The 15,453-nt window shown below is 43.0% G+C and overlaps 2 protein-coding genes across 3 annotated transcripts in view; both read right to left on the bottom strand.

The window, feature by feature from the left end:
• Positions 1-15,453, bottom strand: part of tgfbr2l (transforming growth factor beta receptor-like) — a 397,772-nt gene that overhangs the window by 220,101 nt on the left and 162,218 nt on the right. The window lies entirely within an intron of this gene.
• Positions 1-15,453, bottom strand: part of enox1 (ecto-NOX disulfide-thiol exchanger 1) — a 134,033-nt gene that overhangs the window by 35,909 nt on the left and 82,671 nt on the right. For both annotated transcript variants that reach the window (XM_050048850.1, XM_050048851.1), the window contains 2 exons: positions 13,040-13,177; positions 12,822-12,959 (listed from right to left, as the gene is read on the bottom strand). In XM_050048850.1, the coding sequence (XP_049904807.1) occupies positions 12,822-12,959; positions 13,040-13,049 (148 nt within the window). In that variant the 5' untranslated portion in view covers positions 13,050-13,177. The remainder of the gene's footprint in view (positions 1-12,821; positions 12,960-13,039; positions 13,178-15,453) is intronic.

The raw sequence follows: 15,453 nt of genomic DNA, 5'->3' as shown, positions 1-15,453 counted from the left end.
ATAACAACATGTTAACCACAGCTATGTTGAAACATACAATTGAAATCTGAGACATAAAGAAGAGTAAAGTTTCAACATGTCTGCAGCATATAAAATACACAACTGTAATGAATCTGTGGTTTGCAGAAACATACTGTACAATACCAACATTTATTCTGGCATTGGGGTTGGCCCTTAATATAAAATCAGGGTTCTGCAGTTTCTAAAAACAGTCTTAAAGGGCACTGATTTCATTAATCTAAAAACAAGGCCTTGATTCATATTAAATTTGTCTTAAATTAATCTTTCAAAAGTGTTAAACAAAGCATGGGAAGAAGGATATTATGAATTGATTTCCTGTAAAATCTCAAAATAATTCCTTTCCTTCCGTTCCTTTTTTTTTTCTTTTTTAAAAACATAAGGATAGTTGAACCAGCAACCCTCAAACTTTGTTTCCAGCTGTCATGCTCAAAGGATCTATTGTCTTCAAGCTAGCTCTCACTGAACCCTGGACGACATGGGGAAGTGCAAGTGTCAATGAAACTGGCTACTTAACCAAGATTTCGCGTATTGCTGAAACCATGCGATACACGGCTTGGTGTATTTTATGCAATAGCCTAAATAATTAAAAATATTTAAATCATTTTCTAGCACTAGATTCATTTGAAAGGCCGACAGATGGAAAACAACTTTTTAACTCCGCCCACAAAGATTTTTAATTGTTTCAAACCTACTTGATACTTTTATACTCAAGTCATAGTTTAGTGTCCTGTGCTGCAAACTTTAAACCTCTGTAGCTCCAGTGCTGTGTGCAAAAATGTTAACGTACAGCCCTGCTATTTATTTTCATTTCCATGTTGTGCAGCTGTATATTTTCAAACCCCTGTCTTTGCATTTCATTTTGAAGTGTGTGTGACATCTCAAATGTGGCTTTGACTTGACACTAAACATGTCGCCCATTTCGTAGAAAATACAGAGATATATATTGTGTATCACCAGCCTGAAAATAACAAGATAGAAATTTTGTCTATATCGCCAAGCCCGGATTTCTGCATTTGTACGTTAATTTCAGGAAAAGATGTTAGTACTCCTTCCTCTGCTGCTCAGTACCACCACATCCTTTCTGATGATGCAGTTCCTCTGTGTGAGGTACAACATGCTGCTGGGTCGGAGCTCATTTCGGCTCACACCTCCAAAATTCTCTGCACAGAAGCCCGACAGGTAATTAAATACACATTAACTGTCATTAATGTTTCATTATTCCAAACAGTCATTTGTACCCTCAAATTAATAATGACTGTGAGCCTGCAAACGTCTGGTTTACTGCACTGGCACCTTTTTTATTCCAGTTAAAGAAGCGATGACAACACTTATTATGAATCTGGATCCTACTATAAAACTACAGAGAGGTCACAGGGATGAAAACTGTGGTGTAATTTATCAAGATACAGAAACACACACACACACACAGGAGAGAGAAGAGAAGGAGTAAAAAAAGCAAGTAGAGAGAAACACAGCGAGGCTATCTGTGAGGAAAGAGATAAGAAAAGAAAAATGGGAACTAGATCTGAGAGCAGAGACGAGAAAACAGCATCCAGCGATAATGAGAGGCAGAGGAGAGGAGGAGGAGGAGGAGAAAAACTCCAGGACACAGAGAAAGTGATGAAGAAGGCAGAAGATAAACAGTGAGGGGACAGAGGCGACAGGAGCAATGTTTCAGCTGTCTGGGTGCAAATAGAGCGGGCAGGGTGGAGGAGGGCGGAGCAGCGTCGCATGTTCTCTCTGCAGTAACAAGAGAGCGTCAGCAGAAAGCCCACACAGCACGATGAAGTGATTCAAATGAGAGCAGAGGGAGGCTGTCACACACTGAAAGGACAAACGTCCTTTAGAGTAATGTAACAGAAAGAAAAGCTTCTGTTGGCGCTCAGTGAGGAGGATTGATAGAACGCACCATTGATTCAGTGTGAAAGCTTTTTACTGCTGCCGCTGCTCCAACAGTCGGCACACAGCAGGCTCTACCTGAAACAATCAGCACACACAGAAGGGGAGGCGCTCGACATCCACCGAGCGTTCACGACAAAGAGGAGCAGAAGAAGAAAAACCTCTAAGATATTTATATCCTGTAGATTACATGTCTGTGTAACACTGTGTCCTCACTGCGTCCTCAGTTGTGTTTTTGCTATAAGATGATATCATCACAGTGTCGGTTCACTCACATCTCATGAACTATATTGTGTCACGTTCCTCTGACAGCGTCTGAATCATCTCAGTTTTGTGTGTTTTGAGATCTCAAACCCTGGGTGTCAACGGGATTTTATTTGTGGTGCTCAAAGCATTGAAACCCGTTCAAAAACACAGAAGAAACAATTAAAACTGTTCTCAGATCAAGTTTTTAACTGGAAAAGAATCAGTTCATTCTTCAGTCCAAGTGGATGTTTGTGCCAAATTTGAAGCAATTCCTTGAGTTCTTGTGTTCTTGAGATGTTGCGTTCACCAGAAGGAGACAGACAAGGCCACAGTAGCCTTGACCTCTGAACACCAACGTCTAATCAGTTCATCACTGAGTTTGAGTAGACATTTGTGCCAAATTAAAAAAAAAAAATCTCCGGAGGTTTTCTTGAGATATCTGTTCACCAAAATGTGATGAACAAGGTTATGGTGACCTTGACCTTTGAACACCAAAACTGAATCAGTTTATTGTTAGTGGACGCTTGTGCCACACTTGAACCAATTCCCTCAAGTGTTCCTGAGATATTGTGTTCAAGAGAATGCAACAGATGAGGTCACAGTGACCTTGACCTTTGACCAGAAGATTCTATCAGTGCATCGATGGGTCCAAGTGGACGTTTGTGCCAAATTTGAAGAAATTCCCTCAAGGTGTTCTTGAGATATTGCGTTCACCAGAAAGAGACAGACAAGGCCACAGTAACCTTGACCTCTGAACACCAACATCTAATAAGTTCATTACTGAGTTTGAGTAGACGTTTGTGCCAAATAAAAAATAAAAAATTCTGGAGGTTTTCTTGAGATATCTGTTTACCAGAATGTGATGAACAAGGTTATGGTGACCTTGACCTTTGACCACCAAAATTGAATCAGTTTATTGTTAGTGGACGCTTGTGCAACACTTGAACCAATTCCCTCAAGTGTTCCTGAGATATTGTGCTCATGAGAATGTGACAGATGAGGTCACAGTGACCTTGACCTTTGACCAGAAGATTCTATCAGTGCATCGATGGGTCCAAGTGGACGTTTGTGCCAAATTTGAAGAAATTCCCTCAAGGTGTTCTTGAGATATTGCGTTCACCAGAAAGAGACAGACAAGGCCACAGTAACCTTGAACTTAGTCTGAGTGGGCGGAAGTTCGCTGCAGAGATCAGCCTCTCATTGGGCGGAACGAGCCACCCGCTGAAGTCCCGCCCTACCACCTCCGGTTGTGTAGCAGTTTTCAACCGTTTTCAACACGTCCTTTACTAACTCTTGCGGTGTTTGATCTTGCGGGGATGTAGCCATTTTTCTGTCATGGTTCGCGTCCTGTAGGTGATATTTTTGTGGGCGTGTTACACCAAAACCTGTTTCCCCCTGGCAATATTTTTGCAAGTGCACCGTTGCTGTGGCACCGCCCAGAACGATTGTGATTGGTTGAAAGAAATACAAGCAGCCGGGGCGTTTTTTTCTCCAATCTCAAAGTGAGAGTCGACCCAGCCAGACCTTTCTTTTCTTGAGAAAGGTCTGGTGAGCGAGACTACCTTGACCTCTGAACACCAACATCTAATCAGTTCATCACTGAGTTTGAGTAGACGTTTGTGCCAAATTTAAAAAAAAAAAAAATCTCTGGAGGTTTTCTTGAGATATCTGTTCACTAGAATGTGATGAACAAGGTTATCGAATCAGTTTATTGTTAGTGGACGTTTGTGCCAGATTCTATCAGTGCATCGATGGGTCCAAGTGGACGTTTGTGCCAAATTTGAAGAAATTCCCTCAAGGTGTTCTTGAGATATTGCGTTCATGAGAAGGAGACAGACAAGGCCACAGTAACATTGACCTACTTCCAAAATTCTCGACGTGTCACGTTTACGAAAATGAGACAGACGGATGAAAACATAAAGCCTCCGGTCATGGCTATCACTGGTGCAGAGGCATAAAAACTATGACTTCTGTTCACTGTGAGTAAAAGTTACTGTTTTCATTAGATTTAAAGCTGAGTTAGTCAGTTTTATTTTGGCGTCACTGAGCTAAAATCTCATAATAATCATTGAGCATATTGTAATTCAAGTGATCTGAGAGAAAACTAGACCCATGCTCCTCCTCTTGGCTCCGTTTTCAGACAAAATCTAGCCTGTGACAGGAGGCTTTGGCCAATCACAGGTCATTTCAGGGAGAGGGCGTTCCTATTTGCGGTTCTACAAATACAGATGAGCGTAAATGTCACTTCAGATGGTGGAAGTCTGATTCGTTGATGGGGAAAGTTGCTGTTCCAGCATTGGCAACAACTGCCTACACTGAAAAGCAACCAAAAGAGGAAGACGGACTGATGGGATGGAGGAAAAATGATGCTAAAAGTTTAGCTTTCTGCTAACTGGAGCTAAAAGCTCATGGCTGTAGCTCAAAGTTCATGTTTATGTAGCTAATGAATCACAGCACCTCACTCCGCACCACTTCAGACCACCTTGCCAGGAAGAGAGCAGGCAGCAGCTCCGGAGTCCAATCAACGGTTGCAGCAACCTGAATCCAGCCAGCACAAACCCCAGCTCAGAGGGACCGAACAGCCATGACTCCCTGCTGCATCAGAAAACTTTCTGTTGCTGCTGTTACACAAATTAGATCCGGCACAGCTGCTGACTACCAGCCCACTGTTACACCTGATGCTAGGGAGTTTGCACCTTTAAGTTCCTCTATCGGGGTCGTTAGTATCTTCACTCTGTGCTGTGTTGAGATTATCGTCTCCATGACGAGAGCGATGAGGTCAAAAAGCTTTACATTATTTTTACACATAATGATCCTTTCACTGACTGAAGCTGCAGGTTTTGTGTTTAAGAGATTCCTCCTGGTGAATCTTTAAAAATAAATGCACCCTTTGAAGATTAATGTTTTTAAGCAGGTATTCTTTGGATCTGAATAATTCCTGACATATTTTCATTTTCCAGCTGCATTAGCGTACACAGAGTGCTGAAGGCTAAAGAGCTGTAAAACACTCCCTGCACAAAGGAAAGAGCCCGGTCTTTATTAAAGCTCTGCAGGCTCATGAAAAGGAAAAAGAAAACACTCAGAGAGATAATCTGCCATAAATCTGAACATGTGCATCCACAGATTCCTCAGGTCTTAGGAAAACTCATTAAAGCGTAGTGTGCGATAACCCCGACAGGTAAATTACACATCTCGCTGCCACACATTCATCATAATCACACCAGGCTGCGTTTTTCTCCCAGAGCCAAAATGATCGGAGCCAGAATCATTTCTCTGGCTGGAAGCTTCGCCGCCGCCGCTGCTGCTGCTGCCAAAGAGAGGAACGAGGAGAGACAGAAGAAGAAATATAGAGAGGAAGAAAAACACACAGAGGGAGGAGGACGATGGAAACCAGAGCCAAGAGACAGAGACACAAAGAAAATGTCTTTAATTGAGATTCTGTTTTTCACCAGAAACACCAGCAGACACAAACATCTGGCTGTAGTTCACCTCATGGTGACACCTCATCAGTCAAGACACACCCACACACACACCCACACACACACACACACACACACACACACACACACACACACACACACACACACACACACACACACACACACTCTGCTACGGTATGTATTAAATACTACTGCATATACTTCATCAGGGAGGGTTCAAACTAACCCTGAGCCAGCAGTGGTCGCCTGAGATCCTTTACTTCAGTAGTAAAACCACCGTGTAAAAATACTCTGTAACAAGTAAAAGTCACGCATTTAGTAAAACTTCACAAGTATTATCAGCAAAATTAAGTATCACCTCTAAAGTAGTTGTTCTGCAGAATAGCTTCTTTCACAGTGTTATATAGAATATTATAGTTAGTGTTTTTAATCACTAATGAAAAAATGTAAGAACATTTTAATGTTGTAGTTTGTCAGTGTGGAGCCAGTTTTAGATACTTATGGTTCTCTCAGCCCTAGAGTGGTCTCCTTTGGTCTGAATCAGGGACTCATGTTGTTCCAAAGTTGTATAATTGCCTAGAGTTGGTTCGTGTTCTCACGGCAGCATTTAGAAGAGGACCAGATCAAATGCCTTGTGTGAGAAAGCTGCTCTTGATTGGTCAGAATTTCCAAGTGGGAAAAATCCAGGAAGTAAAGCAAACGTTGAAGAAGAGTACACTTGCAAGATAAATGTGACACTTTCTAATGTCACAATGGAGGGACAACTACGCAGGTTGATTTTAGCGCTGCTCATCGTGGACTATATTGCTGTCATTGTTCATTTTAGTCAAACCATACAGTTTGAAAACGAGGCGCGGCTCCAACTAGAAAACAATGTTTTGATGCATTGGATGTGCTGAATGTGCATATTAAGGCAGTACAGGAGGAGGTGCACATTAATAATCCTCCAGGACTGTAACATGCTCATGTACAGACCACCTCTTCAAATGAACAGCACTGAGGGGGCAAATGAACTTGAGTTTGACTGAACTGAACCAAGCTTTTTGTAGCACTGTCCTTAGTGGAAAAACAGTGACAGGCTGCTACAAAACAGCCATGTTTGGTGCCTAAAACACAGCTGGAAATCCCATCTTACCCAGGTGTCCCATCGTCCCCTCCACCTCCAAATCACAAAGTCAGCTCATGTACGCCGTCACTTTAAAGGCACTGATGTGATACATATTAAGCTTAATGTATCTGTGGTTTAAAGAAATGTTCAATGCCAACATTTTCCTCTGGTATCTGGGCTGAGTATCTAAAACTGTCAGATAAATGTAGTGGAGTAAAAGGAACAATATTTCCCTCTGAGGTGGAGTAGAATACTCAAGTAAAGTACAAATATGTAAAACTTGCATCTGTGTACAGCGCTGCAGTCCACCACTGGAACGAGTCTTGTGTCTCTTTGCAGTTCATTTTCATTTCTTTGTGGACTTTTTGAGTCTCTTCCCAACCGGTACATTTTAATCTGAGTGACACTTGGCAAGTGAAGGGGGCCAGGGGGCCCCTGGACCTGTGCCCGACAGACCCTTTCAGTAATCGATCCATATTTAACCCTTCACAGATCTGTTACACAGTTTTCTTTTCTATCAGTGGTTTTTACAGTTAAAAGTGTCTCCTGGAGGTCCGGTGAGTGGAAACATCTGTGTTTCTGATTTTGGGTGAACTGACCCTTTAACACACATATCAGATTCCCTGTCAGCTCGTCAGGATTTAAATGTTCCCACATGCAGTTTAAAGAGGGAGGAGAGCTGCAGCCGCTGCCAGAGGTGGAGTCTAATCAGCATCACATCATCACTGGAATCATATTGTGGCTTCATTTTCATGTCTGTCTATCTGTCTGTCTGTCTGTCTGTCTGTCTGTCTGTCTGTCTGTCTGTCCTCACAGCACTCAGAGACATGCACGCAATTATTCTCACATTAACACTCACACAACAACAACCTGTCAGTATGGAGCAGAGAGACCACTGAGCTCAGATCACATTCACAGGTGAAACAGAGACAGCAGTGTTGTCCTGTGCTACACATGCTGCTAACAGTCAGATATAAAGTAGTTTATTTTCCACTGCACGGGGCTGTTGTGTGTTTGGTGGTTTAGATGTGAAGAAATGAGAAGAGAATGAAGGTATTTATCACATCCAGATGTTTCTCAGCCCGGCCCTTTGAAAAAACACAAAGTGTCACAGTTTGATTTGTCTGAGAAAATCTGCTGGCTGCAGCTCACACACAGCAAGTACTCAGACCTGTAACTGCAGTAAAAGTACACAGACGACAAAGTGAAAATACTCCATTACAAGTAAAAGTCCTGCATTTACAATCTTACTGAAGTACTATCAGCTTCATGTAGCTAAACTCAGCACATTTACTGCATGTACTCTGCACAGTACCTTCAAGTTTTAACTAACATTCCTCTGCTGCTGCTGCTGCTGTACTACAACCACCTCTAACAACACTGCTACTGCTCATACTATTACTACTCCTCTAGTACTTTCATTACTGATACCACTGTTTCTACTCCTTCAGCCACTACTACAACATCGATCCCTGTACTACTGCTGACACTGCTTCCTCCTCCTGGTACCACTGCTGTTGATACTTTACCTACAACTGCTTCTACTACTCAACTGCTGCCACTGCAGCCATAACTGCTACTGCTGACGCTGCTGTTGCTACTGTTACTGTAATATCATGATAATAAATCACATTAATTTATTCTAATCAACCACCTGCATCTGAGCCCACTTTATCCGGCATAAATACACGGGACACAGACACATCTGCTGCTGCATGCCCGCAACCAACTGAAGCTGCTACACTGGTCAGACACTGTTGGCAGGGAGTAATAAGTAGAGTAACATTATTACGTTTAAAAAGAGTAACGACTAATGAGTAATATATTACATTTTTGGAGTAGTGAGCCGAACACTGACTCTTGCTATCCTCATTCAGATTTTAAGAAGCTACAAATTATATTCAGCCACAAAATAAGTCTGAAAAGCTGGAAATCAGAACAGAAGCACAGAGAGTTGTTGACTAGAGATGATACGCCGTCTCATGGTGGTGACTTGGTGTGAACCAGCAGGTTTTTAGAACGTTGCAGAACGGTGCATTGAAAGAAGTTGCCTGTTTCAACTCGTCTTGTCATGAATCTCTGCTCTGAACTGGGCTTAAGTTATTAACATCTCTGACCGTCTTATCACCAGATACAAAGCAAGTGTTTGAATGAAGCTCAGCGTAACTTCAATCAGGAAGACCTTTCTCGTGCTCACCCTTTCACATTTCTCTCCATCCCACTCTCACTACTCCCTCTAATCAGCTCACTTTGGGTGTTCACTCCTCTGGTTATCCAGTCACACTTTGCCACGATCTCTCAGCCAATCAGGATGCCACTGCAAAATTTTAAACCTGCTCTCTCTTCTGCTGCTGTCGGCCATCATTTTAGGCAGAATCTTTAACCATAAAAACGTGTCTCTCCTGATTGAACTACATTCACCGGCTGCGAATAACTGTTAGCAGTTTTTCTCACCATCGACTTTCACCTCAATGCTTGAAGCGAGAGTTCACGAGTGCGCTGAAGACACTGGCCTCATTCATGTCTGACATTAGTCCCTTTCTCTTCATTTTCCTCCATCATTTAAGTATGAGAAGAACACACAAAATAAAATATTGGAATACTGAAATGGACGCGGATTGGGCAAAGATGAAAGTGCTCGGGGCAGCCTTTGTTGCCTCTACTGCTGCAACAACTGCTACTGCTTTCACTACAACTACCTCTACTTTACCTTTACTACTGCTGCTGCTGTTGTGTTTATTCTTTTACATCACACATGAATATTACTGTTACTGCTACATGTAGTGGAAACTGTAGCAGCAGCAGTCACTGTCCTGATGTCTAAAAGCTGGTTTAAAGCTTTTACACCGCAAGATCATTTAAGAGCTCTAAGTGCACACACACACACACACACACACACACACACACACACACACACACACATGGAAAGCATCATCAGGTCAGAGCCTTAAACTGTGACACTAAAGAGCCTGAAGTTAAACTGAGAATCAGCTGATTATAAAGTCCATAAATTTGAATGAAGTCTGGTGAATTATCATTTTATCATCGTCCTCTGTGGCTCTGCTATCCCCATGATTTCTGCACAACACACACACAAACACACACACACACACACACACACACACACACACACACACACACACAATCTCTCTGTGTGACACACACTGATAGCAACATTAACGTCAGCGCTGATCTGAGATCTGCTTCCTCTCCTGCTGTCCTCATCCTCACCTCCTCTTCTTCCTCTTCCTCTCTCTGTCTCTGCACAGGAACAGTTTTATGTTCTCATATTTTCTGAGTTTTTTTCCTTTAGCTGTGTTTTATCAGCTCAGTGTGAAATCTGACTTTTGTTCTGCAGCATCTTTTCTCTGATTTATTTGGATTCACTGGCGATTGTTCTAAATGGACGTCAGAGATATCAGATCAACGGCAACATGCAGCTTTTTAATAAAGTGTACCAGCTCATCGTCCCATTAGTGCCCAGCAGCTGTCTAACTGATAGAAAGTTCTTTGATGAAACACAGGTTTCAGTCTCAAATGCTGCCCGCTGGGTGTTTGTGATGCCCGGTTCATCCAGAGTCTGACGGCCGGTCTGAAGGAGAGCCACTGTGACAGACGCTGCTGTCAGAGCTGAAATCAAACTGGCACTGAAAGCTTTAAATCTACATTCAGCAGAGGAGACAGAGATGAGCGACGCTGCAGCTCCTCCCTGAAGGTGAGCTGAAACGCTCTCTGACTCCATTTAAAGCTCTGCTCTAACAGCTCCTCACCAGTATGGAGCCCCGCGAGGGACAAAATATCATAGAAGAGAAAAGAAAAGACCTACTTTTACTGCAGTAGTGTAAACACAAACATCAGTGTACTTTGGGTCGCTTGTCTGTTTGAGAGACAGCAGTGAGTCAATGAAAATGTTACAGATCAGCTTTTGTGGAGATGAACTCAGACTTTTATTATCAGATATTTCTCAGGATGAGATAAAAGTAGTTTTTATAGGACATCATTTCTACTGGGAATCACTTTTCATCCTATTTTTATCCATGCCAGTGGCAGACGGATCCACACTGAAAGATCTTAGCAACATGACACAACAAGTTGTGTTCCCCTCAGAATAAATCCTCCCTAATGTTTTAATTCATCCAGTACTTTGATTTATGACCAAATACCTGCAAAGCTAACAACAAAACCTGCTGCCTACATTACCCACAGTGCACCTCTGAAAACAGAGGTCTGTAAGCTCACTTCTCTTTCAAGTCCAGACACACCAAACCAGGGGAAAGCAACCTGCAGCTCTGAAGCTATATGCGATTCTTTAGCTGCTCTACAGTGGCTCTATTTTTGTAAAGATATTTTTGGGGCATTTTTTGCCTTTAATCGATAGGAAAGCTAAGTGTGAAAGGGGGAGAGAGAGAGGGAGAGAGAGAGAGAGAGAGAGAGAGAGAGAGAGAGAGAGAGAGAGAGAGAGAGAGAGGGAATGACATGCAGCAAAGGGCCACAGGCTGGAGTCGAACCCGGGCCGCTGCAGCAACAGCCTTGTACATGGGGCACCTGCTCTATCCACTAAGCTACCGACGCCCCTCCATGTGGCTTTAACAAAAAAATATACAAAAATGAATGAATGAATAGTTATTTTTATCATTTCAGTTTTCCATTGCTGTAGGCCTTAAGTGGTTCTTACATTTTGCAGTTGTATAATTGTGTAACCTGTACACACAAAATAAAAGGTATGACACTAAAATGTGCGCCATACGTCCACGACTTGGTCTCTTTGATTAACCTAAATAACGGTGGCTAGTTAGTGATGTAGACCTCCTCGCCAGACTAGCTATTGATTCCAAATCCAAAAAAGAAAAACAGAACTCAATAGCGTGTGGACAGATTTCTTGGCTTTCACCGACAGTGCTGCACTGTTTAAGTACTAAGTAATCATAACTAGCCTGCTGCAGAACAGCAACCTTGAGCATTAATGAATGCTCATTTAGAACTATTAGTAATATTGATTAGTAAATTAGGCCTAATAGGCTGTGTTAACTTTATTTCGTTCTGTGTCACTGGCCCTCATCCTCGCATTTTTGTTGCTTTTATTTAATTCACTGGTATGAAACCTAATTTGTATTTTTTTCTTACTATGGTTGCTAAAGTCCTCTGTGCAACGGTTTAACAAACTTTAAAGAATTCCTTAACCTTCCTGTGTCATCAATCTACTGTTTATTTATTTCACAGTAATCAGTGTGTAGCTGCTGCCATGTTGAGGCAGAGGGTACTGTCTGTAGCTCCGGTTGAGGGTGAGAGGCTGTCAGCAGATAAACAGAGATCTGTGTGGGTACATGAGACCCTAAAAAAGAGGCTGGATCATGGGGAGTACCACCAGTTGGTCCAGGAGCTTCTCCTCCATCATGGCTGTTTCCAGACATATTTTAGGACGACTCGGGGGCAGGTTTGACAACCTATAATCGAGCCATATAGCTATTGGTATCCAGCAACTGCTACCACCAGTTGTTGTCGTGACCACCACAGAAGGCCCGCCTCTCAAATCATCCGATTGGACAATGGGAAAAAAGATATGACATGGGGAACTTTTCCGCTTTGAGTTGAAGTTTTTTTTTTTAACTCAAGGATTTCAGAGCGCTCCAGCAAGAATGGCAGGCACGTAGAGCACAGAAATGCGAGGTGCGTAGCAACGCAAAAAGCTTCTTTCTCATTAAAACAATTACAAAAAGGCTCCTCCAGCTGCTAAAACACTTTCTGTGTGATCAGGTTCTTAAGGATGTTTTGTGCAACCGATTTTGTTTAAAGGAAATTAATTCAATGAATTACAAACAATACATGAAGTGAAAGAATCAGTAGTGGGAAAAATCAGTGATGATCACAAGATTTTATTTCATTTAAAAAACAGTAAGGACTTAAGGTCACCTACTTCATTTTTTGGGACTGTGAACTATGAACCAGTTTATTTTGTGTCACCTGAACTTGAGCTCGCTCTTATGTGAGCGTGTGAGAGTTCAGCTTCAAGTTTAGATGTCATATCACCATAGTCTCAACATCATAAGATTGAACGACCCACATATGACCTGATGACAATGCTTTTGACAGGAAGTGATGTCAGTTACCTGAGACCAGCTGCTGCCCGCTGATGCCCACAGGCATGATGCCCATGTTGTTCATGGCCGTGGCCCAGGCTCCATGATCTGTGACGGGGACGCTCAGATGATTCTGCTCTGCACCCAGACTGCCTACACCGTCAGCTGCTGCACCACAGACACACACAGATGTCACACACACTGATGGGACTGTGTACGGCTCATCTGATTATCACGTGGTTACGTACCGCCGGCCATCGCAGGTCGTCTCTTCTCTCCTCTCTCATCAGATCCTTCCTCTGACGGCTGCAGCGATGGAGGGATGATGGATCAGTGGACAGGTGGTCAGACGGGTTCATCCAGTCACAGCGACACTCACAGTCCACCTGTGGAAGGATTAAACACACACACACAGAGACAGGGGGAAGTGAAGAGTTAAGATGATGCAAAAGAACTCAGATCCAGATCCCCGAGAGCTGCGATGAATCATCCAGCAAAAATCAGAGAAATCTTGAGATAATTAAGAGGCAAAGCTACGATCCCAGCCCACGCCCACACACACACACACACACACACACACACACACACACACACACACACACACACACACTGGGACTAGTGTGTGTGCCGTTGGTGGGTTGGCGTCCTGCTCATTAGCAGTTCCCAACCCGGTGCAGAGCGGCGCTGGAACACATCAGAGCAGCAGACTGACAGCGCTCTGCGACAGAAATCAGCTGCATCCATATTAATTATTACTGAGGCAGGAGGTCACACAGAGAGGAGCAGCTCCGAGTGTTTCCTGTGTCGATCTGATCTGATGAAGCCTCCGAAATGATTCACTATAAATCTGCTGACTTTAATTTATACACAAAACTTTGTTCCAGACTGAAACATCTCAGCAGCTGTTGGACGGACTGATGAAATGTGCTTCATCATTCATGTTCCCCTCAAACTAAACTTTAATGATCCTCTGACTCCTCATCGTGCGCAATCATCAGGTTTTAATGTGTCCAGTTCTTTGGTTTATGAGCAAACACCTGCAGAACTGATGAAAAATATCTGTTTAATTGTGCAGCAGACTAAATGTTTTTGTTGTGTAGGGTTCTGGGAGGTGTTGTACAAAGATTGATGGGTATCTATTTTGGGGGCGCTTTATGACTCAAATGTTATGGTGATTTATGAGAAGCACATGCTTGGAAAGTTTCTACATCCCACAACAGTAATCAGGTAAAGAAAAATGACGATGGAGTAACCAGGAGGCTCTAAAGCAGTGGTTCCCAACTGGTGGGTCCAAGGTCTTTTCTGTGTCAAGTTTGTAAAAAACACACTTTATTTTGAAGTACAGTGAATTTCCAGCTACATGACAGAGACACAAACTAGCTCTGTTTGACATGGCCAAACACAAGTATGGCGCTGAATATACTGAACTGTGTGGACCTTGAACTAATGACTAAGGAGAAATCTGGACCCTGTAGCTGGACCAGTTGGGAATCACTCCTCTAAAGTAATGTGGTGCTCGTAGCTCCATCACATGGCTGGCTAGCTAGCTAAATGGTGAGAACATGGACTGGGAGAACTGGGTTTTCTTACCCTGGAAAACAGAGGCCATTTTTGTGATGTTTTCTTAGAAGTTTTTACAATTTTCTGACATATTTGGCTGCCGTTCTTCTTTGAGTTAGCTACTAACTGCTAACAGCTACTTTTCAAATCTCTGGGTGGTGGGTATTCTGTTTCCAACGAGACTAGCTGATATTGGGTTGGACTGCGGTGGTGCTGGGGCCTATCCCAGCAACATTCACACCTACGGACAATTTAGAGTCACCAATTAACCTGCATGTCTTTGGACTGTGGGAGGAAGCTGGAGCACCTGGAGGAAACCCACACTGACACAGGGAGAACATGCAGACTCCGCACAGAAGGGCTCCCCCACCCTGCGGTCTGAACCCCCCAACTCTGTGAGGCACTCTTGCTGTGAGGCAACAATGCTAACCACTGCACCACCGTGCACCGCCATTGGTGATTTTTCACAATAGAGTGCTGCTGTTTTCTGTTACAGTCATTCCCTGCCTGCGAGTACAATGCTACATGTAGCCTCATGCTAACCTCAGGTAAACATGCCATCTTGTTGCTGATGTTGATTTTGTAACATATTCCTGCTGGAACACGCCTGGCTGAGAAGATTTGGGTTTAGAAGCTTTTATTGGTGATTTTTAAAGTAGAAAGTGTCACTGCTCTTCATTACAGTCATTCCCAGGCTGCAGTGATGGTACAGAGATATAAAAAAAGCTGGAAACACTGACCAATCAGAGCAGACTGGGCTTTTTCAGGAGGTCTTAAAGAGAAACGTCTCAGACAGAGGGTGAATACAGATGCTCCAGCACAGACAGGAAGAGGAAGATAAAGTGTTTTTTGAACATTAAAGCATGTAAACTTGTTCTAGTAGAAACCTGATATACAATTATAAACCTGAACATCAGCATCACAGGTCCTCTTTAACGTTCCCTCACTGACAGATCCCCCACATGTGCTCTCGAGGGGAATCTATTTGATCCTCTTTTGAAAGATTTCACACAACAGCTGCAGTCTCCTCTCAGATTATATTTCCTTTTCACATAACTATAAAGAGTTCCTCTATCTAGGAGGTGTATTAGTCAGCAGCCTG

This window comes from Epinephelus moara, chromosome 7 (genome assembly GCF_006386435.1).
Source record: "Epinephelus moara isolate mb chromosome 7, YSFRI_EMoa_1.0, whole genome shotgun sequence".
NCBI lineage: Eukaryota > Metazoa > Chordata > Actinopteri > Perciformes > Serranidae > Epinephelus > Epinephelus moara.
Note: the sequence above shows the minus strand (reverse complement) of the source record. Positions and strands in the feature narration are given on the sequence as shown.